Source organism: Xiphias gladius, chromosome 5 (genome assembly GCF_016859285.1).
Source record: "Xiphias gladius isolate SHS-SW01 ecotype Sanya breed wild chromosome 5, ASM1685928v1, whole genome shotgun sequence".
Taxonomy (NCBI): domain Eukaryota; kingdom Metazoa; phylum Chordata; class Actinopteri; order Istiophoriformes; family Xiphiidae; genus Xiphias; species Xiphias gladius.
The window spans coordinates 22,423,640-22,448,636 of NC_053404.1; the positions used below are offsets into that span (position 1 = coordinate 22,423,640).

The 24,997-nt window shown below is 47.4% G+C and overlaps 3 protein-coding genes and 1 long non-coding RNA gene across 27 annotated transcripts in view; all 4 read right to left on the reverse strand.

The window, feature by feature from the left end:
* dipk1c (divergent protein kinase domain 1C) overlaps positions 1-1,882 on the reverse strand; it is a 37,294-nt gene extending 35,412 nt beyond the window's left edge. The window contains exons 1-3 of one of the 2 annotated variants that reach the window (XM_040127087.1): positions 1,706-1,882; positions 1,438-1,510; positions 383-801 (exon numbers count right to left, since the gene is read on the reverse strand). In XM_040127087.1, coding sequence (XP_039983021.1) covers positions 383-604 — 222 coding nt within the window. In that variant the 5' untranslated portion in view covers positions 605-801; positions 1,438-1,510; positions 1,706-1,882. Of the gene's footprint in view, positions 1-382; positions 802-1,437; positions 1,511-1,654 lie in introns of both variants that reach the window. The other variant, XM_040127086.1, reaches the window with a different exon arrangement.
* Positions 1-24,997, reverse strand: part of LOC120789870 (NACHT, LRR and PYD domains-containing protein 12-like) — a 1,168,582-nt gene that overhangs the window by 528,988 nt on the left and 614,597 nt on the right. The gene's annotated exons all lie outside the window — the stretch shown is intronic.
* Positions 1,960-3,568, reverse strand: LOC120789921. The gene is made up of 3 exons (XR_005707480.1): positions 3,482-3,568; positions 2,867-2,956; positions 1,960-2,034 (listed from the first exon to the last, which is right to left on the reverse strand). It is a non-coding gene; the product is annotated as an uncharacterized LOC120789921 (long non-coding RNA).
* On the reverse strand, positions 9,523-24,980 carry tubb6 (tubulin, beta 6 class V). 4 transcript variants are annotated; one of them, XM_040127075.1, is made up of 9 exons: positions 24,878-24,980; positions 24,546-24,684; positions 24,263-24,415; positions 18,996-19,104; positions 17,853-17,963; positions 16,923-17,038; positions 15,999-16,127; positions 14,129-14,943; positions 9,808-9,907 (listed from the first exon to the last, which is right to left on the reverse strand). In XM_040127075.1, the coding sequence occupies exons 1-9, from the start codon at positions 24,943-24,945 to the stop codon at positions 9,835-9,837; spliced, it is 1,713 nt and encodes a 570-aa protein (XP_039983009.1). In that variant the 5' UTR covers positions 24,946-24,980; the 3' UTR covers positions 9,808-9,834. The 4 variants fall into 4 exon arrangements, with proteins under 4 accessions (XP_039983012.1, XP_039983011.1, XP_039983010.1 ...); XM_040127076.1 differs by lacking the exons at positions 24,263-24,415; positions 24,546-24,684; positions 24,878-24,980 and adding an exon at positions 21,032-21,156 and having other exon boundaries at positions 9,530-9,907; XM_040127078.1 differs by lacking the exons at positions 16,923-17,038; positions 24,546-24,684; positions 24,878-24,980 and having other exon boundaries at positions 9,523-9,907; positions 24,263-24,376.

The following is a 24,997-nucleotide window of genomic DNA, read 5'->3' on the forward strand; positions in this document are numbered from 1 at the left end:
GCAATATGTTTTGTATGCTAATTCCAGAGTGCGCAAGTTTCCACATATCCCCAAAAATGTCTGAAAATGGCTGAATTTTAGGGAAATCTGACTAATATGATGCAAACTGAACCAGTATAACCTGTTCAGCGTAAACGTCGTGTGCTGTAGCCTCAGTCAACCTATGTGATGCGATTTAAGGGGACATGTCAGGAGGAACTGGATTTTAAGTTCAGTGCTTTGTGAAACTACGTACAGCGTATCGCCCTTCATTTATCTCTGAATCATCGTTTAACAGCTTTACTGCGCAGTCACAGACTCAGCGATCAAAAACCAGAATTGTCCTTCAACCAAGGTGTATGTAACAGCTGATGATCACTGATCAGCTGATTGTCTGACTCACCAGTCTCTGCAGGATCCTCTTGCTCTTGTCGTCGGTGCAGTAGTCGGACATGATGCTCCTGTGGACCAGGACCAGGCCGTTCAGGAACAACCAGGAGCCGAACCAGAGCAGAGCGAACACCAGGGTCCCCCGACGGGACCACAGCCGGAGGCCCAGCCACCGGAGCAGGCACAGCCGGCCGCCGCGCCCCCCTCCACCCGACACCGGTCCTCCAGGAAGCATGGTGGCTGTGGTCGCTCTCCGCGCAAGATCCTCCTCCGCCAAAAAGTGTCTGAGGTCTTCCGAATAGCTGCTGTCCAACTAGAGATAGAAGCTGCGGAGCTCCGGACCCCCAAAACACTCGGATTCAAAAACACTAAATGTATAGCCTCAAGGGAAGTTGCTCTTAGTTTGACTATGTTAGAAGATTTTCAAGCGTCCTAGAAAAGAGAATATTAAATTATGAGCTCATATTATTACACGGATGTTGTTGATCTTTTCAATCTCTGCGTTTGATTAAAAATACAGAAGACTGAATTTCTTTTAAAAGATAATGAATTCCATCATCAGCGTATCCTGCTGCATCAGTTAGGAACCAGGTTTTCATCGGGCTGTCGTGCCTTCGTATCTCCCATGATCCTCTGCAGTCAGTCAAGGTGGGAAGTAGGAATCACCGATGTAATCGGAGATCCAAAAATATGTGTTCAGTCCTGAAAAATATCCGAATCATCGAGGCCCTTTTCTCTGTTTCCCTCAGACTTTTCGTTCCTGACAATGAAAAGCTAAGCGACTTGGACAATAAGGACTTGACCGACGGCTGTGTCCTCAAAAAACAGAAAAGTCCAAATAGTTTAAGATAAAACTGCTGAAAAACAAAGACAGAAGAAGAATCATCCAATCACAGCAACACATTCCAGACCCCAAGAGTCGGGGGGTCTGACCTCCGGCTCGGCTCGGCAGCATTTCCATGAGAAGTGTTTGGAAATTTTACTTGTTTCATGCTGGGATTTTGTTTTTATATAGTTGGATTTATTTTCCTCAGGGCGAGTCAACAAATGTTGAGCAACAGGACGAACCTGAGAAGCAGCCGAGTTGCCATCGCACAGCGTGGTGTGGGAATCTGGGCCCGTCTGCGGCGCGGTGTTGCGTCTGGACACACATGAAGGAAAAGGAAAGGAAACATGAGAATGCACACAGCTTCACACACAAACACAAACTGTTTCTCTAAGTCTGTATTTCCTACGAAAATATGCACTCTCTCGTGCCCTTAAATACACTTTCTGCAGTACGCACACGCACAGATCTTTGTCCCTGCAGATCCCTCCAATGTTGTCCTCACATCACCTCCTTGTGGCGTCCGCTGCTTCTGCAGTCGCATCACCGTCGCGCTCAGAGGGAAACCATCTACAGAGAGCCACCTTCAAAACATCCGACAGCAGAAAGTCTTCGAACCGGAAAAGGGAAAGATGGAAAAAATCCAAACACTAATATCCTTCGGAAAGAGAGCGCTGCAGCGCTGGAGTCTCTTAACGAGCGAAAAATAGAAAAATAGATGCAGAAAAGTTTCCCTGAAGTCAGAAAATAAAAAAAAACACTTTGTTGGTGTCAGCTCTGATCTCTGAAAAAAAAAGTCCTGAACAGTGGAAAAATGTCCCTCGATGTTTGACAGAGATCTGTGATGAGAGAGAAAGCGCGTCAGTGCTTTAGACCTTTACTCAGATGGACGTCTCAGCCTTCCGCTCTACAGAAACAATCATAAACTCTCTGGATAATCAGTGACTTTACCCCAGCGAAGAACAACACTTAACACTCAGAGAAAAACTTTGTCGGTCAAATTTGCTTTCATAAACTTTCCAAACTCCCTCTAAACTGTTTTTGAAACCAACTCAAGCTTCATCATTTTTGAAATCATATGGATTTTTTTCAGCTTTGAAGTTCTTCTTCCCTCCTGAGCTGCGGGGAACGATGAAATCTGACTTTCGCTCTTTCCTCTCCGACAGCTTGTCTACGGACACACTTCAGTTTTGTGCCGTGTTAAAGGAAACCTAACTAATAAAACCCTCCTTTTTCCCAAAGTTCATGAAGGGTTCAGGAGAGGAGAGCTGTTCTGAAAGCTGTCTTGTGTCCTCCTCTGATCTTTTTGTTGAAGAAGCTAATTATCTTTCCCTTTTGCAGAGTCAGAGGAGGGTTTCTCAAAGTGGGATTTAAGCTTGTAGACTTTAAAGGAAATCTTGTGAATCACTTGTCTGTTTTCATACGGTTCCTGTTCTAATTATTTAAAGAAAAAAACACCTTAATTCTCAGAACAACAGAGAGATGTTTCAGTCGTCTGGTGTCTTTCAGTCCTAGTTTTTCTGTCCTGCAGCAGCTTCAAAAACATTTGCTGAGACATTCAAAAATTCTCCCATCCAATTATTTTGCCCTTATTAAAATTTCTTGGTGTGGGTGTGGTTCCTCTCGCTGAAGCATCCAAACCATGAACTGAAAAAAAGAAAACAGAACTACCGCCACAGATGCTCGCCAGAAGTCAGCGGACCTTGTTGTTATTGGCCGGATCGCAGAGCGCTGTCGACAAAGACTCTAACTCTCCAAATCCTAAAGGAAAGAAAAGCAGGAGATGGTCAGTCATCGTCCGATTCTTAAAATATCAGCTCTCGTTCCTTGTTGATGGGAATGTGGGGGGCGAAGAGGCGACAGCTGCTAAAGCTGTTTTCCAACTGTTCCCACAAGATAAACCCCGGATATTAGCTACTATTTTTATATGATCTTATAGGTTTGGTCCTTGCAGGATGTGCAGTCTGAACGTGACCAAATGTACAGTACGTAAGACCACGACCAGTTCTGCAGTTGGTCCCCTTTGCTGAGTAGAAGATTCGTTTTGTTCATTCATTTGTAATCAGGTACCTTCTATCATCACGGATGAAGTTGTGGCAGAGCAAAAGCAAGAGGGAGCAGAAAATCCAAGTTATGCTTCAACCGCAGATGAGTATAAACTCTCAGATTACTCCGACCTGTCAGAGGCTATCGTCAGTCAGTCACTCAGCTGCGAAATGTGCCCCAAAACAAGCCTCCCGATCTCCTCACGCTGAGGAAGAGCACCAGGCAGTTTGTTTCACTCACCGAGTCCGTTAAGTGGCTCCTGAAGCCTGTTGTGCAGCTTCTCTAGGAAGGAATGCAACCGAAGCCGAATCCTGCAGTCAGCTCCTCGATGTCACCTTTAACTTTCTCACTAATTAACAGCAGACAGTCCTCAAAGTCCTTGAGTCGCGGCTCAGAGCCCCTTAAAAATAAAAGAGGGGCAGCGAGAGTCTGGTGAGCCACCACAGTTAACTCCTCGCAGGCTTAGAGGATGATTGAGCAGATAGTTTTCTCAGTAGAGATCTGGTGGAGAGACCAAGATCCAAAGGGGTAAGTAAGTAAAAAAACAAACGTTTTGTAATCCAGTCTCCTACAGGTCTGGCATGGGTCTGTTTAAGTCCTCGATCTGCTTGTGAATCAGGAAGAAACATCGAAACCCCAGACGTCGATTTAACTCCTCAGCAGCCACAGGACGAAACTACTAATTTCACCTAATGTGAAAAAAGTTCAAGTAAAAATCGAAAGGGATTTTGTGATCCTGTCTGGTTAAAGTTGCAACGTTCTTGATTTGCCCCTGGAGTCGGAATAAATTCAAAGATGTGACAAAATATGAAATTTCACTGCTTCCATGTGTCTCAGTGTGAAACGGAAGTTCTTCGCCAGTCGGGTTTTCCTCTGAAGAGAAAAGCCAGGATTTGCTCACACTCTCAGCTCTACAGCCGCTCACGAAATAATCGGAGATATTCTTGGCAGCTTGACTGCAAAGTTTCTCCCTATGTGAGTATAAGATAATAAATGTTTATCCTACTCAAAAACCAAAGTGAATTCAGACTTTGACTCCACGAACGCAACCGACACGATTCAAGACCGTTTAGTATGCACGACTAAAGTTCACCTCCTCCTTTGTGAAGAAGAGATGATAAAACAGTTTGTAATCCTGCAGCGTGTAGATGCCTTCGTTAATTAGGGGATTTTCCTTGAAACCCGCCTCCTTTTCCTTGAGGTGGTGATTAGCTCCAAAACTGGATTTCAACTCTGCAGCAGTTAGTGAAATAAAGTGAAGATTTGTCTCGGGGCCTGAAGGTTGTCTGCAAAGGCCAAAGGGACTAAATTATCTTTCTCCTTTGTGCAGAAGAAACCATGAAACCTTTTTGTAATCCTGCTGCTTGTAGGTTCTGTAGTGTTCTAATTTTCCTTCGAGGTGGTGAACAACTCAGACTGAAAAGAATGTTGGCAGGTTCTCCACAAAGTCCAGATTTCTGAACTTCTCTTCCTCCGGTGTGGGAAGAAAAAGATAAAACTGTTTGTTATCCTTCAGATTTTGGGTCCTTCAGGTGCCAAGAAAACCTCGGGCGTTTAACTCCACGAAACCTACTTGAATTAACTGAAGGATCGTCGCCGGGTCTGAAGTCCAGATGAGTAAACTTCTCCATTTGTGACAAATAAATCGTCAAACTGTGTCTAATCCCGTCGTCTGCAGGTCGTCAGATACCTGGTCTGATGCAAAACTCCAAAACTCTCAGACCTGACACTGACTGCAGCTGGAGGAGCAGGTCTGAGTCCAGAAAGATGCTCCTGGAGATAAACGGTGAGACTTTTCCACCGGGCTGAGGATCAGAGCTGGCACCACCCTCCTGCGCACCCTGGTCCCGGACTGGCGGCTCCGGCAGACGTCTGCTGTTTCAGCGGCTCTGGTTTCTCCTCACACTTCTGCCGCCTCTGCCTCTCTCTCTCCGTCTGACGCTCCACACTGCCTGGCTGGAACAGAGCGTGCGCGTGTGTCTGTGTGTGAGAGAGGTGTGTGTGTCTGTGTGTGAGAGAGGTGTGTGTGTGTGTGTGTGAAAGGGTGTGTGTTGTGCTCAGGCTGGTTCGTTCAGCCCCACTCCTCTTCCTTCCTCCCTTCAGTCTGCTGCACTCCCAGCTTTTTCTATCCTCTTTCCTTTCGTACCCACTCTGTCTGTGTCTGTGTGTGTGTGTGTGTGTGTGTGTGTGTGTGTGTGTGTCTGTGTGTGTGTGTACATGTTTGTACATGTGTGTGTGTGTGTGTGTCCTCGGGGGAGAACGGAGGCGGCTCTTCTGGCGTCCCTCCTCTCAAACTGGAGAGACCCCCACACCCTCCTCCTCCCCCCTCTACTCACCCCTCTCTTATATTTACAAGCTACTGTACCTCTCTCACTCCGTCTCTCTCTCTCGCCCCCCCCACCCCTTCTCCCCCCTCTTTACCCCGTTACCACGGCAGCAAGTCTCTGCTAAGGTTCAATCCCCACATGCAGCTTCGCTGAACCTCGCCAAATTAAAAGCTCTCCCCCCATTTATCTCACTTACCTATTCTTCCTTCTTTCCTTGCTTCCTCCACCCTCTCCCTCTCTCTCCCCTCCTACCCCCTCACTGCCTAAAATAAAAACAGCTCAGAGGCCCATGGCATGTTGGTAACTGCCCTATTTGTACAAATGCCAATAAAGTTCTGCAAACATAAAGAAAGGGCAGGCTCTGTGGAGGCTGCTCGATGTGGCGTTTGGACACACTGGTAATTAATGTGGTTGATACGACAATTAAAGCTGTGTTGAGAGATTTGTGGCCACTAGAGGGCAGCACGGACCCGCACCCCTGACACGTTATCGCCTCATACAGAACAGAAGTGAAACGGTATCTTCAGACTTTTGGGCCAGCAGAGGGAAAAGCTCATTCAAGACCCCACTGACCATTTGTAATAATGCAAATAACTGAATATCCAGCGTTGGGATGGAGCCTCGCTCAACAGTTTAGGTGTTTAGATAATCCAGTTTTATGTGAATGGAATAAATCAAGTGAAGAGGACGTGATTACCCGCGCTGCTATGCTAGTAAATTTTAATGTGAGTTGTAGTTTTACTGTAATAAGAAAATAATCATTGTTTACCATTTTCTAACAGTGGTGGAGGCGATTTGTATGTTTAATATGGAAGGAAACAACCCCCATCCAACAGCTACAGAGCAACACGATCCTTCATCTGGATCTGGCGTCTGAGTCCACCTGGTGGATTTAAGTCCAGTGCTCCCTCTTCTTTTAGCTCTGGTTTTGGTCTCCACCAGCTCCAGAGGGAAACATCTGGCTCTTTAGCTGCTGGTCTCTGACTGGGTCTGAATTCTCTCTGCCTCTTTCTCTTGCAGTCAGTGGGAGGATTGCTAACTTCCATCCAAAAGGCAGAGAGGGTGAATCAAAGGCCTTCTGTGGCCGGATGGATGAAGATGTCAGTAACACATCCAGAGTCTAACTCACAAACTGGAGCCTCAGTTTTCTCTCTTAGTCTGAGCAGCAGAAAAACCCTCGACTTTATATTAATGATATAAAATAAAGAAAAACAGGATCATTTCCGACTTATAGAGGTGCAACCAGCAAATGTTTGGTATTTGTCTTGATCTTTATTTAAAACGTGTAACCTTGAAGCACTGAAACTAACACTTGACCCGGGGCAAACATATCTGTGATTTAAAAAAAAAAAAAAAAAAAGTCCCTTACTCAAAGCTCACGCACAAGCCTTGTCCAGAGATTTCAACCATATCCAACAGACTTCTGCAGTGAATTGAGACCAAAGTTGGAATTCAGACCCATCCAGTGGGTTACAAGACTCATTTGAGGTGAAGCAAGTTGAGAATTACTCTAAATCCCTCGTGCACTTTGATTAATTTGAAGCTTATTGCCTCTGGACACAAGGAGCAAATAACAGAATCTGTTCGAGTTCTTCTGAAGGTTGCACAGTGGCCCGGGTTGCTCTTTTAATCTTGCCTGAGTAAACACAGGAAACACGGCGGGGAGCAAACTCTTTAATCGATTGTTATGGTAACCGCAGTGGTGGATTGAGGCTCCCGTACACAACTGCTACGTGGCTGGTACAGGAGCTGGGCCTTGTAAGTGTCCTGCGGCAGCTACGGCAACCTCCCCCCGAGCCGCAGGCATCTGCAGGAGACTGTGTTCCTTGAATGGATGCATTCGGTCCCCTTTGTGCCGTGGTACAGCAAAAAAAGAAAAAAAGAAAAAAAAAAGATCAATATGAGGGTTCAGGAGATGATTAATGGGACAGGGAAGATGAAAAAGAAACGCTTTTTCCGCAACATAAAGTAAATTATGTAAAGGAAACTTCACTGTCATTTTTCTTGTGGAACACCAGATACTTTCACCTTTTTCTGGAAGCGAAGAAAATGATTCAAATGATGCAATCTGAGTTGAAAATCACCGCTCACAAGCGCTTATAGACAAAAAACCCAAAAAAATGTTAGGAAACCAGTGACAGAGAGGAGCCAAGTCATACGTCCATCATGCGGCTCCGATCACACTGTTCGCTCAGCTCGCCTTGAAATAAATACACACCCGTATCCAGGAACTGGAAAATACATCGAACACGCAGTTCAAAATGGATCTCAACGAAGATTAAGAAAAAACATAGGGAGGCCACCAAAAGGCCGATGGCCAACTAGAGGCAAAGACTGTGTCGGAGGCAGAAACCCGAGCGGCGCCTGACGGGATGAGAGAGAAGAGGTGTTTGTGAGGCCGAGACAGGCTGAAACTGCTGGACAGAGGAGAGGCCGCGCCCGGCGGCAGCAGTGTCCCGGCCGACCGTCTAGAAACGACCCGCGGCCGGACGGCCTCTCTGAATACTCTGAGCTCTTTTTTGTCCCTGTAACTGCCGATTAAACCCTCCGTTGTACGGCGGGCCCGTCTCTGCGGCGTCCTGGCAGCCGATCACACAGCAGCGCTCTCCTTAACATTATCCTCTCATCTCAGCCAGCGTGTTCCAGCCAACCACTTATCGCAGCCTCCTCGTTAGCCGCAGCCAATTATCTGGGGTCACTCCTTAGGGGCGGCTACTTATCTCACTGGTATTTTAATTGGCTAAAACACTCTCTCAGCAAATATCTCTGAGATTTTCACCTTCATGTTTTTCCCCGAAGTTTAGTTCGAGGTGAATTTGATTTGCAGGAGAGAAGAAACCAGGAGCTCTTCACGCTGCTTAAATCAAGAGGGAGGTGGAATTACTCGCTGGAGCACATGCATGCATTTGCATTGGAGGTAATTGCGCACACACACACGCACACACACACACACACACACACACACACAAACACACACACACACACTCATCACCTCAGCTGTCCTTGAGACGTCGGCTGAATGCATAAAGTCGGGTTTATTTCTTGTGCGGGGTTCGGTTTTACTGCCAGTAAAACGTTGGCCAGGTCGATCAGTCAGGACGTCCGCCTCACTGGAGACGCAGGGTTGTGTCGCAGCACCGCCTAGTGGCCGCTCGTGACGATTACAGGAAACTATGACCTCAGGAGCGGCGAGGAAAAGGGTGGATGAGGGAAGGAAGGAAGGAAGGAAGGAAGGAAGGAAGGAAGGCGAGAGACCTGGGGGACGAGGAGATGCGAGGAGAAGAGAGGAAACAAGAGGAGAGGAGAAGAAAACGGTGTACACTAAGACCAGGTTTATAAAAAAAGGAATGACTCAAGTTTATTTTATGGATTTAATTCGTGTCTGCGTTTGATCTGTCGTGCTGATTTCTATGCTTCGGTTTTGGGTGAGTGACTCAAGTTGTACATCGAGTTTGCGACTAAAGGAGACCTCCAGTGACTGGGCCCAGTGAAAAAAGACACTGGATCCTACATCTCCCACAATGCAGCTGGACAGACCCGCCCTGCCTTTCATACGCCACGCCTCCACTTTGTAAAACAGGCCCTGGTGATGTCACCATGATCCCATCTTAGTCCAGTTTAGTTTATTCTGAGGTGGTTTCAACTGTTTTCACGGACTGATGGTTAAACATGACCAGTGTACTGACCTTTATGTGTACAATCCCCCTCGAAATGTAATTTTACATGTTTAAAAAAAATGACTTACTTTAAAGGAAGATCACAACCCTCGGAAACATCAGCATAATTAAATATATTGATTGGGACTAAATACCGAAAAATTCTGTAGCCGCTGGGGTGTAGTTTCATGTCGTTGCAGTATCCGGCCTTGACCACAAGAGGTCACGATGAATCCACGGTCCTCAGCAGTGGCAGCAAAGAGCTGCAAGGTTTGATGGGAGTTGACGGGAGTTGACGGGAGTTGATGAGTCCTTTTTATTTGTCGCTTGCTTTATATTCTACTCTAGATACATTTAAAAAACACCACTCAGTTTGCACATCAGTGCGGAGAACCCTCGTCCTTCACTGATTCTGGACTCTCTGTCCACCTCTAATACCTAATGTAGAAATATTAAACAGAACCACTGATCCTGGATCAACGCTGCTGCTTTTTTCCACACATCTTCAAAACATTTTCACAAAATCAGAAAACATTAATGTTGCGGGACTGTCTTTTTTTTTTGCTTTGTTCGTTTTGTGTTTCTTTCAGCTGGCGACCCGCCTCTGCCTTTAGCTGATTGGGCTAAGGTTGTCTTCCTGCTCTCTGATTGGCTCATCAAACTTCTGCTCCGCATCCCAGCTCCTGTTGGAGACACAACAGTAGAACGTTTAAGGTTTGACCTGGACTGCAGACACACGGTTCGATGCTGTTACTGATGAAGTACCGTTTGGTTTTTGTCCAGGCAGGACGAACTGCTGTGTAGTTCAATCTGCCAGAATACATCCTAATTTCTAATTTGCTCGTACTGTGGGCTTCACGTGTTAAATCCTGACCTGAAAAGTAACTAGTTACAACAGCTGTCAGTTACAGTGGCTTCAGAAAGTATTCAGACCGCCTCACTTTTTGCAAACTTCACATCGTTGTAGATGTATTTTTAATTTGATAAAAGTGAGATTTCTGCCCATCAATCTGCAGCCCCCCCTCCCAGAGGGACGACCCTGCTCCAGAGGCTGGTCTTCACCAGACATAGAGTCTGGAGTTCTGTACCATGGGTTCAGTTTTTGTCTCATCAGACCAGAGAATATTGTCCTCCTGCTCTCTGAGTCCTTTAAATGTCCAGCTGCTCTACCATAAAGACCTGACTTGTGGTCGTCCTTCCGGCAGGTTCTCCCATCTCTGCAGAGGACGTCTGAAGCTCTGTTAGGGGGACGGCGGGTTCTCGGTCACCTCCCTGACCGAGGCCCTTCTTGCCCCGTCGCTCAGTTTGGCCTGATGTCCAACTCTAGGAAGAGTCCTGATGGTTCCAGACTTCTGCCATTTCACAGTCCTGAGGACAGGATCCTGAGGCCGCTGTACTCCTGGGAACACTCAGAGCTTTAGAACTGGTTTTACAACCCTTTCCTGATCTTTGCCTCGCCACAGTTTTACCATGGGGGTCTACAGAGAGGTCCTTGCACTTGTCTGTCTTGGTTTTGGTCCTGACACGCAGCGTAAACTGTTGGACCTTATAAACACAGTTGTGTGTCTTTCTAAACTATGTCCGATCAATTCGGTTTGCCACAGGTGGACTCCAGTCAGGTTCACCTCAAGGAAAATTAAAGCAAACAGGATCCACCAGACCACAGTCTGGAGCTTCACAGGTAGGGGTCTGAATACTTTTATAAATGAGAGATTTCAGTTTTTGATGTTTAATAAAGTGTCCACAAAAAAAAGTATAAAATTATTCTAAAATTAAATCTTCAACACAGTAAAGTGCAAAAGCTGAAGGGGTCTGAATATTTTCCAAAGCAACTGTAAATGCAAAGGAGTAAAAAGTGCACTAGTATAAAAAACTAGCAATAAACCAGCAGAAAATGAAAATACTCAAGTAGAGGCAGGTACAGCACTTGAGCAAACTTTCTTAGTGACCGTCCACCTCTTTTTACAGATTAAAAACACACACACACACCCATATACACCCTTACAATTCGTTAACCCCAGACCCTGACGGCAGTCTGACCTTAAACCTAAAACCAGATCCTAACCCTTGAACTGACCCTTGACAAAGTGAGGACCAGACAAAATGTCCTCCCTTTAAACAGTACCCAATGTTGTAGACGTCACGTAACCATAGCGATAACACGGACGTTTCGAGGTATGATGCCCGGTGGATGACGACTGCGGATTGGTCGCCGCACTGCACGAGTCTGCTGAATACCGAGACACAGAAACAAAGAGCCACAGATGGAGAATAGATCCACAGACATCAGCTCGGGCCGACAGACATGAGCCAAGCGTTTTTGTCTTTGACAGCGATTGCTGCTGCTGCTGCTCTCCTCATAATCCACAACACAAACAGAACTGCTGGGAAATCAACTCTCACACACGGCGCTGGACGAGGGAGATTAACGGGCTGTTGACGGTCTGATTCTCTCTCTGTCTGATGTGGTATTTTGTCAGTGCAGCGAGGTGAGTTCAGGTCCTAAAACCGTTCGGAAACCTCCACAAAACCTCTGCTGTTTACTGTTTATTCGAGGCATTCAGCTGACTCTTCACACTTTTTTTCAGCACCTGACTTTGAGGCATATGAACTTTCTTTTCCACAGATCCCCTCTTTCTGTTTAACAAACTAAACTACCCTTCTCAGATACAGTACTGTACAATTTTGCCTCAATACAAGGCAGCTGCACAGTAGTATCGTCTAAACAAGGCAATGTCAGGGTCTAATTTAGGAACTATCTGATCGGTTTATAGGAATAAAGGGTTTCACGGTTTCCAATATTTTGATGTTACCGGCACGTTGAAACAAGTACTGCGGTTCAATACGCAGCCCTGGTCCAAAGCGAACAGGAAGCGGTTCAGCGTCTTGCTGCACTTTGTATTTTTCGTATTAAAAAATTCTTTCGTCAAATACGAACAAACCTAAGCAGCATTTTTTTGTTTTTGTTTTTAAATACACAAGAACAACACCGCGATAAAAACCTCAAGAGGTCTGTTCACCCAAAGATCAGGAATTTGTTTAAAAATGCTGGGAGCCTGTAGAAAAGAAATTATAATCACCTCCGACTAACTCGGAGGACGGCACCTCAAAACATCACCGAAAAAATACGAAAACTAGTGGCGTGGCTCTAGACCACTGTAGTGTAATTGAGACGCTATGATGTAAATCTAACTTTAGACCTTTGGACCATCAGACCTGAACTGTGAGATTATGTCAATTTAATATTCGGGCCGTTTCCATTATATGTATAGTAATAATAACATTGTATATACGGTAGCTGCAAGGCCTCTTTTCGTATTTGCTAGTTAGCACTGGACACAGCGCACCGATGAGGCTGACGGGAACGTCATTAGTTTCGCACATATTTGGTAAAGCACTGGACAAATCAAAATGTCGACCCGATGATGGCGCTAGAGGGGAAGTCAGAGGATCGCCGAAGCCACTCGGCTTCATCCTCCGGGGGTCACCAACGGCCACGACCGTCCATCCAGTATTTGTTGAGATAATTCGACCGACAGACCGACGTTACATCAGCGAGCACGCAATCGGTCTGTCGGGCAGCTAGCGTAGCTAAAAACCGTTTCAGGACTGAATTGACCGTGGTACCTCAATAAACCACCAGGATAGTTAGACAGAGAGAAATGTCCGAGTGGGGTGCAAAACAATTCGTGTGTAACATAAATATACAGCAGCGGGGACAGGTCCGGTACTACGTAACATACAGTACAGGCGAAAAACACGCAGACACAGTAGACATGTAACACTTCAAGGCCTTGAAAGAAGCTTTTATTTCAACCTCTCTTCAGCCACTCACAACGTGCTCACGTGCACAAAAATCACAGTTTGAAAACAACAAACACGCTCAAACACGGTACAGTACAAAAGAAGTGTCGATCGGGATTTTGTAAATTATGTGTGTCTGTCTGCTGGTATAGAAAAGAAATAATCATCATCAAGTATGCTTTCATCTTTCCCCTTTAAGGCTTCGGCATCTTGTGTATGTCACTGCATCTATGACACCTTTCAGGTGTTTATTTTACCTACTCTGACCAAACACTTGTTGTGTTTCGGTTAACGCATTGTAAATACTTGAAACTGATATGACCAACAGACGTGACACCTAAACAACAAAACAGGTCGTTCGTCACCGCCCTCAACAATGACACGAGCGTCTTCTGATCTGACGCCTCTGCGGTTAAAGTTCGATCAGGTTTAGACACAAAGACTACGTGGTTAAAGTTAGAGAAAGGCTGCGGCTACTGTCAAAAGACACCGGAGTTGTCTGTTGGTGGGACACTGAGAAAACGAGATGTTAGATTCCCTCCTTTCAGAGTATGCACCTCCTCAAATAAAAGTAAATGAAAATCGCTCATTGTAGAGGTTGTGGAGTTTGCCGTGAACCTTGAGCCGTTTATTTGACAAATAGAAAAAGAGAACCTACTGTTTTGGATTGGAAAGACTTGTCCTGCTTGGAGTTAAGGACGCAGTTAACAATTATTTTCACTTGAGATTAGTCTTTTAATGAGTTTTGCAGTTATTTCAATAAGTTTTCAGGTCTATGAAACGATGAAATAACAACCGTTTCCTTTTACGAGGAACCGGAAGCCATTTTTTTAAGATTTCTGATCAGTGCCCAAAAACGACCCAAAAGAAGAAGTTTTCATCTTAACAACTAAATTTTTGCAGCTGTTTAAAATGTTTAATATTTTTACTTTACCAAAAGAATCACTTAACAAACTAAAAACCGACTAGTTTACCTTTCACTGACTACCTGTCTTATTGTTTCAGAACAGCTAGACTCGACTGTGTTATTATCCTGGCATCCCATGATCATCCTACCAGTGTTCTCTCAGACCTTTACCGGTCGTGTTCGGTCTCCTTACTCGTTGATCTCGTCCTCCTCGTCCTCAAAGTTCTCCTCGCCGTCGTTGGCGGTGGCCTCCTGGTACTGCTGGTACTCAGACACCAGGTCGTTCATGTTGCTCTCCGCCTCCGTGAACTCCATCTCGTCCATGCCCTCGCCCGTGAACCAGTGCAGGAAGGCCTTTCGGCGGAACATGGCCGAAAACTGCTCGGAGATCCTCTTGAACAGCTCCTGGATGGCCGTGCTGTTGCCGATGAAGGTGGCGGCCATCTTGAGCCCCCGGGGAGCGATGTCGCAGACGGCCACCTTGACGTTGTTGGGGATCCACTCCACGAAGTAGCTGCTATTCTTGTTCTGGACGTTCAGCATCTGCTCGTCCACCTCCTTCATGGACATGGGCCCGCGGAAGACGGTGGCGACGGTCAGGTAGCGACCGTGGCGAGGGTCGCAGGCCGCCATCATGTTCCTGGCGTCGAACATCTGCTGGGTTAGCTCAGGAACGGTGAGGGCTCGATACTGCTGGCTTCCCCTCGCCGTCAGAGGAGCGAACCCTGGCATGAAGAAGTGGAGTCTGGGGAAAGGCACCATGTTGACGGCCAGCTTGCGGAGATCTGCGTTGAGCTGTCCGGGGAAACGGAGCGAGGTCGTCACGCCGCTCATGGTGGCCGACACCAGGTGGTTGAGGTCGCCGTAGGTTGGCGTCGTGAGTTTAAGCGTGCGGAAGCAGATGTCGTACAGGGCCTCGTTGTCGATGCAGTAGGTCTCGTCTGTGTTTTCGACCAGCTGGTGGACCGACAGGGTGGCGTTGTAGGGCTCCACGACGGTGTCCGACACCTGGTGGATCAAATAAAATCAGAAATGAAGAGATGTCTGAGGGAAAAAGGTGAGGCAGGAACAGAGAAAAAGGCAGAAAAGCAGGAGGAGTGATGAATGAAAGGATTAGAGAGTTGAAATACAAGATAATGCTGCATTCACACAACGTTTGACTGGAAGAAGAGAAAATCTTCCACTTATTCAGACTCATTCATGAATTATTCCAAGTTAGTTACCCCCATTCCTCTTCACAAGTGCAATCAGACACAGACAAACAGTGTGTAGCTCCTTTTATTAACGAGCCGAATCAAATGAAGTAGAGTCAATATGGGATTTTATCTAGAGGTTATTGCAAGTGATGATGGCGTTGCAGCCATTTCGGCAGCAGTCCGATGACTCCCCTCTTTTTGGGCAAGGGCCTGGGTGCGGTGGCCGTTTGTGGACGGCTGATTCACAAGACAAGACGTGGATGAATTTCATTTGACAGGATGCTCAAAACTGATTCTGCTTTGACTTCATGTGACTATTTTCTCTCTTTATGGTTTCACTCCGCTACATTTCAAAGGGAAATATTGTTCTTCTCACTCCACTTCATTTATTTCACAGCTATTGTAACTAGTTACTTTACACATTAAGATTTTTGCACACAAAATATAGGAAAAGCTTGTCCAATATGATGCTTTGTTATGGGTCGATCCACTGTACCTGACAAAACAGGGGCCATTTTTCTGAGTTGAGCACTTTTACTTTTGATACTTTCAGTACATTTTCCTGATTAGAGGTACATAATTTTACTTGTGTAACACTTTCAATGCAGGACTTTTACTTGCAATGGAGCATTTATACAGTGTGGTAGTAGTACTAAGGATCTGAATACTTCTTCAACCACCGCAAATAATGGTAAAATCAAATATGATCTTGTATTTTGTTCTATACTTTTAAAAGAAATAAGAGAAAATGCAGTCACACCACGAACCATTGGAAAGAGTTTTGGGTTTCGAGAGATGGATATTAAAGAAAGCGGGAGGAAACTCAGAGGAGAGACAGAACAGACACAGGGGGTTTCCTCCTCGTACCTTAGGCGAGGGCATGACGCTGAAGGTGTTCATGATGCGGTCGGGGTACTCCTCCCGGATCTTGCTGATCAGCAGGGTGCCCATGCCTGAGCCGGTGCCGCCCCCCAGCGAGTGGGTCAGCTGGAAACCCTGCGGGCAGAATTCCGGCCGGAAGTTGTTTATTTCCGTCATTCCACAGCAAACAGTGACCAGACAGGTGACAGTTGTGTAGCTGGACGGCAGAGTTAAACGGTCGAGCTTTGTGTTCAGATATTAATGGACTGTGTTTGTTTCTGTGTTTACTTATTAATGAAACTTTGTCGGAGCACAAGCAGCCATGCGACGGTCTGAAACGGACCAAGTTTTTAGCTGAATCAGGAACTACTGTAACTTAATCTGATCAAAGAATGGGTGAAGGGAACTGCGACGGCAAGTTAAATGACAGCTGCGGGCTGTTCTGGGCCCCGTTGACCCTTCTCTCCCCCTTCTCCCTCCTCTCTGTGGTGGACCAACTGATCCATCCATAAGCCCCTCATAGTGTGGCTAAACATGCAGAACCTTCCCATATCATTTCCCCTTCTACTGTGGTTTTTGGTGGATATTCCAAAAACAAATTAACAATTAATGCAATTATAGGAAACTAATTACCCGGGGACCTGGGGCATTTGGGGCAACTGAGTGTGAGTGTGAGGACGTAGCCCTCTTTGCCTGGTTGGTAATTCATTCTTTAAAAAATTAATCGAGGAGATAGCGATACCGACAAATAATTAATAAGTTACTAAATTGATAGAGATTATTGTACCTGCAAATTAAAACAGAAAAGAAGAAAAGGTTACTTTAGCTCCGCCTACAGTGGTTTAACTCAACCAATGAGTTTTTGTCTGCCTCCAACCAGCAGCTCTACCTCAGACACACAAAAGGCCGAAACCCCTCGGTGGTCTTCACCTGGAGACAGTCGCAGTGCTCACACTCCTTCCTCACTACGTCCAGGACTGAGTCCACGAGCTCCGCCCCCTCCGTGTAGTGACCTTTGGCCCAGTTGTTCCCCGCACCTGTCTGACCTGCAGCACAACCAAACAGCGCAGAGAAAATCCGTGTGTGAAATGTAAAGTGATCGCCACAACAGATGGGAACATGTGTGCAGACACAGACTCTACTGGTGACCCATTTTTCAGGGGGCAGGGGGACGGACTAGCTGCTGGGTTTTATTTCAAGTGTGTGTATAAAAGACACGGAGAGATCCGTGACCTCCATGCTTCTTCTCCTGCTGAGACATCGGTTTATAAAACAAACGCTGGACTAATTTCAGTCTGTTTGCCGTACAGATTTAAGGCTGGAAAGTTTCACTGCCGCTCAAGCTCTGTCCTGTGTAACCACACAAACCTCCCTACCACTCTTAAAGCTGCAATTATCCTTTTTTCATACCAACACTGAATCAAATAATCTTTTAAAACGTTGATCTTAGTCTCTATTAGCTCCTAGCTTTGGTTTTGTGGCACCTTTCCTGTCTGGCTCAGTCTCCGATGTTTTCAGAGAAACAGCTGTAAAAATGCTTCCGTCCGCTACCTGCCCATCAGCAAACAGCAGACAGACCCAGTCAGAGACCAGCATGGTGAACACTGTGGAGCATTTAGCAGCTGAAGAGCCAGATGTTTCCCTCGGGAGCTGGTGGAGACCAAAACCAGAGCTAAAAGAGAGCCAGTACTGGACTTAGATTCATCAGGTGAACTCAGACACCTGATCCAGATGAAGAATCATGTTGCTCAAGTCCCTTAATTGGTAGAATTAACCCATGTTTCAAATTCCCTTACGGGACGCCTTGCCGGCCGAAAGGGTTAAGAATCTAATTCCCCTAAAAACCCAGGTGACTGTTACCGAAGATGAAGTTGTCCGGTCTGAAGAGTTGTCCGAAGGCTCCTGAGCGAACGCTGTCCATGGTTCCTGGTTCGAGGTCAACCAGCACTGCCCTGGGGACGTATTTATGTGCTGCACAAACAGAGAAGGACAAAACACTGTTCTATTAGTCCTGCCTCTTTGAAGAGAGGGACTTAGTCTCAACTTGTTCAGTTGCCGTAAGTCTGTGGCAGGTTCAGTAAGTTGTTTCTTCCCACTCTGGCAATAGCTTTTCTTGTTTTGCGCATTTAAAATTCTGCGCGTGATCGGACGTGTTCTCCGCACTCGGGTCCTGTGGTTAGAGCTACGTTATTAAACGTTATTAGAGCGCCGCCCACCCTCTTAGGGAGGAGAGCAGGGCGGATGTCGGGTGAACAGAGTTTCTGACTTTGACTTTCTACGGCAGCGATGGATCGGGAAACTTTTACATGGGCTGGCAAGAAGTTTGCGGAGGGCGGGTGAGAGTCCTCACATGATCCTCACATATATGGTCACTTCTGCAGGCAACTGGCAACAGAAAGTAGCCAGAAACGCTGTACACTTACCATGACATGTGATTAGGGCTACCTTTTTCTTTAATTGCAAGGGTAAAATTTAGTTTTAAGATTGAGTGTGACTTACACTTTCTGAGGATATCAATTGGTCCTATGGCCATAAACCCACTTAGAAATCAGAGAAAAAAGACGCTCCTTTTAACAGCAGAACTTGCCTGAGATTTATCATGTTTTTACGTTTTCTTCAGTTTCACATTAATCCAGTGACAGCTGTCTGCACATCAGTGGGTGCACCGCGAACAGGAGCTACGTGTAGCGAATTCGGCTAACTTAATTTCCGAGAACGTAGCCCAGAGCGTCACGGATTGTCAGTCAAATCTGGCAACTGGAAACAAGGTGCTTCACACAAAACGTTAAAATTGAACTCAACAAATGACATGAGTCAGTATGATTTCCGAAAATTTAAAAATAAATGAAAACACAATTCAGATATAATAAAGGAAAAGGTCAAATATCTAATACTGCAGTGTCCCAAATGTTTTCAAAAACCTAGACCATCAGCAGTCATTCAGGGGAAGTGTGTGACTCAGTGACTCACACACACACCGCTACTGTTATCCATTGCACTTACAGGAAGCCTCATTGTAGTAGACGTTGACCCTGTCCAGCTGAAGAGCTGAGTCACCCACATAGTTTCCTGCGGGGTCGATGCCGTGCTCATCGCTGATCACTTCCCAGAACTGACCGAGTCACAGCCGCAGCAGGAAAAGGGAAGAAGAAGAAGAAGAAGAAGAAGAAGAGAAGGCCTCAGATAACGTCTGACATCTGACATCCGAGGTTTTAATGTGACCCAAACATGTAAAAACCCTTTCCTCCGTGCAGAGATTCTGCACACAGGTGTTTTTCAGATACCTGACGGATACAACAAACGGATCCAGGCTATCGGACTCTGCGGTGACACAGCGTACTGCAGCAGTCTATGGATGTCGATTACGACGGCTTCTGTCACCTCTGTGTATTCGGCATCGATTTCACGTCTGTGCAGCTAGGAAGACGGATAACTCAAAAGTTATTTTTGCAACCCTGTTCAACCAAAGGGTTCGTTAACAGGCTCGTGTTCTTTGCCAATTAAACCAAAAATCCTCCTCAAAGGCAATAATTACCGACAGCAATCAGCCAGGGGTCATTTAATGGACTTGGGATACATTTGTTGTGCTCTGTTCAAAATCAGTCAGGCATTTTTGTGAACTGACCCTTTGCAGAGAAGCTTAAAAGCCTTTATTTACCCAGATTTAAAGGGTAGTGGCAGTTGCCCAAGAGTCCATGTTTCCTCTGGCTGCTGCATCAAAGTGAAATATTCTTGTCTCGTGCATCGTCTTGGACACATTGAGCTCCACAAAAGTCGGGGAAACCCACGAGAATCTGAAGAGAGGAAGAGTTTGTCCTGAGCCGACAGGGTGGCCGCTGAGGCGCCTGATCTCTGCAGTTTGACAATAGACCTGCAAGATGAATTACATCTCACAGACGCTAGTCTTCTTTAAAAAGCTGTGTCACTGCTGAGTTACGTACTTTCCACACACACACACACACACACACAGTGGTTCGTTACCCAGCAGCCTTCATGCTTACACTGACCTGCTCGCTGTTCATTTGTTGTTTCTCTTAGTTCTCATGTTTCACTTCTTTGACTTTCAACCCAGAAAACTCACACTGAAGCTGTGTGTGTGTGTGTGTGTGTGTGTGTGTGTGTGGGTGCGTGCACCCAGATTCCTAGAATAGTCTCACAGCGGCTCACAGAGTTCACTTAACACTCTTTTCTCCAGAAATCAGCCAGACATGTTACTGGTTTGTTGCTAGTGTGTTGCTGGTGTGTTACTGGTTTGTTGCTAGTGTGTTGCTGGTGTGTTACTGGTTTGTTGCTAGTGTGTTACTGGTGTGTTACTGGTTTGTTGCTAGTGTGTTGTGTGTTGCCGGTGTGTTACTGGTGTGTTGCCGGTGTGTTACTGGTGTGTTACTGGTTTGTTGCTAGTGTGTTGCCAGTGTGTTACTGGTTTGTTGCCGGTGTGTTTCCGGTGTGTTGCCGGTGTGTTGCCAGTGCGTTGCTAGTCTATTGCTGGTGTGTTACTAGTGTGTGGCCAGTGTGTTACTGGTTTGTTGCCAGTGTGTTACTGGTTTGTTGCCAGTGTGTTGCCAGTGTGTTACCGGTGTGTTGCCAGTGTGTCGCTGGTGTGTCGCCGGTGTGTTACTGGTGTGTAGCCGGTGTGTCGCTAGTGTGTTGCTGGTGTGTCGCCAGTGTGTCGCCGGTGTGTTACTGGTTTGTTGCTGGTGTGTCGCTAGTGTGTTGCTGGTGTGTTACTGGTGTGTTGCCGATGTGTTGCCAGTGTGTCGCCAGTGTGTCAGGGCCGGACTACAGCAGACACTGCAGCACAGGAGCATTACAGAAATTCTCCAGAGCGAGAGAATAGGTTTTTTAAAGCCTGATATTAAGAAGGATTCAGTGACGCCTCAGAGGAGTAAGAACCACCAACACACACTGGACAGAAGAACAGCAGCAGGGATTTCGCTCCTGACCGGTTCCATCAGATATCAGCCCCCCAGCCTTTTTCCTAAAAACTTCTCATGCACAGCCAAAGAACGAGTCAGGAAACAGAAAAAACCGGTCTGTACCTTGGTCCCGATCTGGTTCCCGCACTGTCCGGCCTGGATGTGAACTATTTCTCTCATCTTTCTTTTTCTCCCGCGGTGGTTTCACTTCTCTCTCACTGTCCGGTGGCGCTCTGCGGTCTGTCCGTGCCCCGCTGCCGGTGTGCGTCTGTTAAACGGGGGCGCGCGACCGGCTTCATCTCCCCCTCCTGCTGCTCTCGCGCGCGTGCACGCGACCACGCCCTGCGCGCCCACGGGACCCCAAGTCCGTTCTCCGGGCTGGGTCCGGTTTGTCCCACTCAGCATAAAGCGTCGTGCGCTTTGTTTTATCCGGGAGCGACGACAGCTGATCCCAAAGCACCTGCTGATGCAAACACGCAAGTGTAGAATGTACACGGTCCCAGGAGCGGACCGTAAACGCTTCCCGGGTGTTCTGACGGTTTTACTAAAGGGAAAGAACCGGGTCAACAGGCCCACTCGTGTCAAAAGGACAGAAGTTGTATCAGCTAAATAGAATTCAAGCGTCAAAAGGTGAGAGTCCTCGTTCTGCAGCCAAGTGTCTCCCGTGGCTGATGCAGCATTTGCTGCTTTTAAAAGTCCACCGCTGGAAGTAATGCTCCGTTGCCAATGTACGCATGTAGTTTTCGTTTGTTTACTTCAGCATGTAGTCGGGGACGGGGCCGAGGTGGTTAAATGTCAAATGGCAGCTGCTCCACAGAAGAACATGCAGCTGTTGCACTGTGTCCGCAGGTGGCGACCACCGCGACTTCCCTTGCCCCCCCCGACGCAGAACTGGCTCGGGAATCGTCAGGTTTTTAAGTTTCCTCCACTGTCACAGCGGCCCAGTCACAGCAGTCTGTACAACCACACATACACGGGGCAAGGGCAGCTCCTAATGGCCAATTCGGCGTATTTCAGATGGCCCCAGTTTGACGTTATGGAAACAAGTATGAGCTTCAGAAAGGGGTTCAGGTTGCGGCCCACAGTGCAGCTCAGATACGAGACTAAAAGCCCGATTGTCCCTCAATCGGGGGACAAAGAACGAAATCCAGATGCTGCGTCATTGCTATTTTGGACATTACTGAGGCTCAGTGTGTCTCAACAACGTGGGTCCGACATTAGTGGAACAGTGACACTCTCCTCTGTCCGATCTTAAAGCGTGAGTTTGAATCGCAGTGTTCACGAGGAGTGACTCCGCACGGAGAAATGAGGAAGGACCCCTGCGGGGGATTTCTTCTCCTCTGCGAGGGAACATGTGCCAGATGATGGTGATGATGACGCACGGGTCAGCTGCGGGCTCAGCTTACACGGCGCGGCGCGTTATAAAAAACAGGCACCTATCACCGATACCGGACATCTGCTGTGCTCACTGTGCGCGCGGCCCCGACCTGCAGCGAAACGAGCCGCGGCAACATTTAATAGGCGTCCTCGTCGGCCCACTAAAGGCTCTATCCCGACCCCGAAATCGGTTCCTTAAGGAAGAGACCGATTTCTGATGGTTCAGCGGAGGGAAAGAAAACCAAAACGAAGTCAGAGAGTAGCTTGAAGTCCACGATGAAATATTAGAAGACACACGTGCAGTTTGTCCTTTTGGTTTGAATGAAAATCAGGAGGGAAAACTTGGTCGGATTGGTTGAGTTGTGCATCTGCAGTTAGAGACTCCTTAAAATGTACAGCTCCCACCCCCCTTTTTTTAAGATCACTTCTACCTTCTTTTTTTTGGAGAGGATCTTCAGGTTTATAGAAATGGAAACTTAGAGACCCAGATAACTTAGAAAAAAAAAAAAATCTTTATTTGTATATTTGATTTACAGCCACATTTTAATCAGTTTCACAAGGTTAAAAACATCCAGAAAAAAACATCTAACCACAGAGAAAACTGACAGTTAAAACCAGAATGTTGAGTCTCCGGACAAACAGGAAGATCATCCAGTTCAGATAAAACCAGAAGGTGAACAGGAGGAAAACTTTTTAAAAGTTAAAGCACCTACATCGAATTCATTCTGTCTGCTGGAGCCTTGTTAAACTAATGCTCCTGTTGAATCTCACACACACACACACACACACACACACACACACTAACGGTCGTCCTCTGCGGTGAACTGCAGCAGGGAGGAGGATGTGTAGAGCAGCAGCTGACCGGCCAGCCCGCTCAGGTGGGTGGAGCAGCGCAGCGCCGACCTGGCGGGAAGAGACAAAGCGTCCGTTCGGCATCACTGAGCGAACAGGAAGGATGGTCGTGCGGTGCGATCGAAAGCTCCGGGACACTTACTAAGTGGCCCCTTCCGCGGCGTGACGGTTTTGCCGGTTATCGGACACCGGCGCCGGTCGGGCCCAACTCACCTGAGGACGCGTTTCATCGTGGTGCATCTGAAGTCGTAGGAGAGCGTGTACGTCTCGCACAGAGTGGCCCTGACGTCGAGGCAGCACAGGAAGTCCTTGGGGTGCAGCTTGTAGAGGTCAAAGGTCAGCTTAGCGAGCCCATTCCTCTTTGGCCGACGGAGGCTCGGCAAGCTCTGAAACGCACAGGAAACGAGAGGGACCCGTCACGGTATCTGGACCAGCCCGCGCGAGGAGACCGGCAGCGTCTCCTCGGGCCATAGTTACACCGGTTAAACATTGGACCCTGCTGCCATCTCGTGGGGGAACTGAAGAAAGTCTCATCGGCTGCACGAGACACAAAACTGTTTCTGGGAGCAGGAGACTTCAGAGGGTTTTCAAAGTGTCTCGCTCACCCGCGGCAGGATCTCAACATAGTTTTGCTTTTACATCCACAGGTTTTAAACAAATCAGGCTTTTGGACTTCTGTGCAGAACTGTCAGCCCCACCAGGAGGCGTCCATCTGGTCCCAGATTCACCCTGCAGCAGGACGACGAGCCCCAACACACAGCCAGAGTCAAAAGAACCGACCTCAGAGACCAGGAGAACCGGGAGTCCTGCAGCAGGTGGTCTGGCCCCCACAGAGCCCTGATCTCAGCATCATCATAAATAAAAACTAGGCATGGCTTCATTCTGAAAGCACACACTTCAGCCTTGGCACCTAAAACTTTGTCAGTGCTGCATTTATTATGATCCAGGAAGGTTTAGGTCTGGTAACAGGAAGCATCTGAGTTTCGTGTATTTCGCTTCCTACCTCTCTGGACAGTTTCTTGTGCAGATGCAACATGAACTTCCCTCCTGGGGGGTCGGTTAGGTCTTACTGAATCCCCTCTCACATGTCTCCCCAAAAAAAAAAAAACTGAACTCGACTCTCACCTTGTCCTGCGTCCACGTCTCTCCCTTCTCCAGCACCATCAGCGGCGTGTTGACGGGCAGAGACCGGAGGAACTCCTCCGAGTCCACCACGGTCCCGTCCTCCTCCAGGACCAGAGTTAGAAAGTGGCAGGACAACACAAACACCCCCGCAGCCTGAGACGCACAGCCATGAAACAGGGGCACAAGGGAAACCGATCACTTACTTGATCAGGTCGGTTCAGAATCGGCCTCTAGACCTGCGTGAATGTGATTCGCCACTGTTTCAGGTGCCTCCACGCTTCACCTGCTCCAGCAGCTCGTCCAGGGAGGAGGCCACCAAGCCCCGCCGCCGCCTCCGGCTCCGGGTGCAGACCGTGAAACAGCGAGGCTGAGCCGAGGGCAGGACGCGCCGACAGATGGTGGTCTGGACTGTGGACACCGACCTGCCGGGTTATTAGAAGAGTATCACTGAGTTTTGGTGACATTTTGAGTCGTGCGCAGAAGCAAACCAGCAGTCCCCCTCTCCGGGGTCCCACTGACAAGTCCTGCGCGTCCGCAGTAGGAGCCAAGTGGACTCGGAGCCGAGAGCCGCACGCATTACTGATGTTAAACCGATACCAAACCGGGTTCACCCACCTCACCAGGGTCTCCGGCACCAGAGCTCTGGCGTATTTCACCCCGGACTGGATGGACAGCGGCGCCATTGTACTGCCAGTCAGTCGGTCCGTGAACAGAGGAGGGGGGGAGTCCGGCTCA

Excerpts from the sequence above, each read along its gene's own strand:
- tubb6 (XM_040127075.1), bottom strand. The coding sequence starts at position 24,945 with ATGGCGCCGCTGTCCATCCAGTCCGGGGTGAAATACGCCAGAGCTCTG. Across the intron at positions 14,944-15,998 it reads GCGTCATGCCCTCGCCTAAG|GTGTCGGACACCGTCGTGGA; the intron begins GTACGAGGAGGA and ends TTGATCCACCAG. Across the intron at positions 9,908-14,128 it reads GAGGAGGACGAGATCAACGA|GAGCTGGGATGCGGAGCAGA; the intron begins GTAAGGAGACCG and ends TGTCTCCAACAG.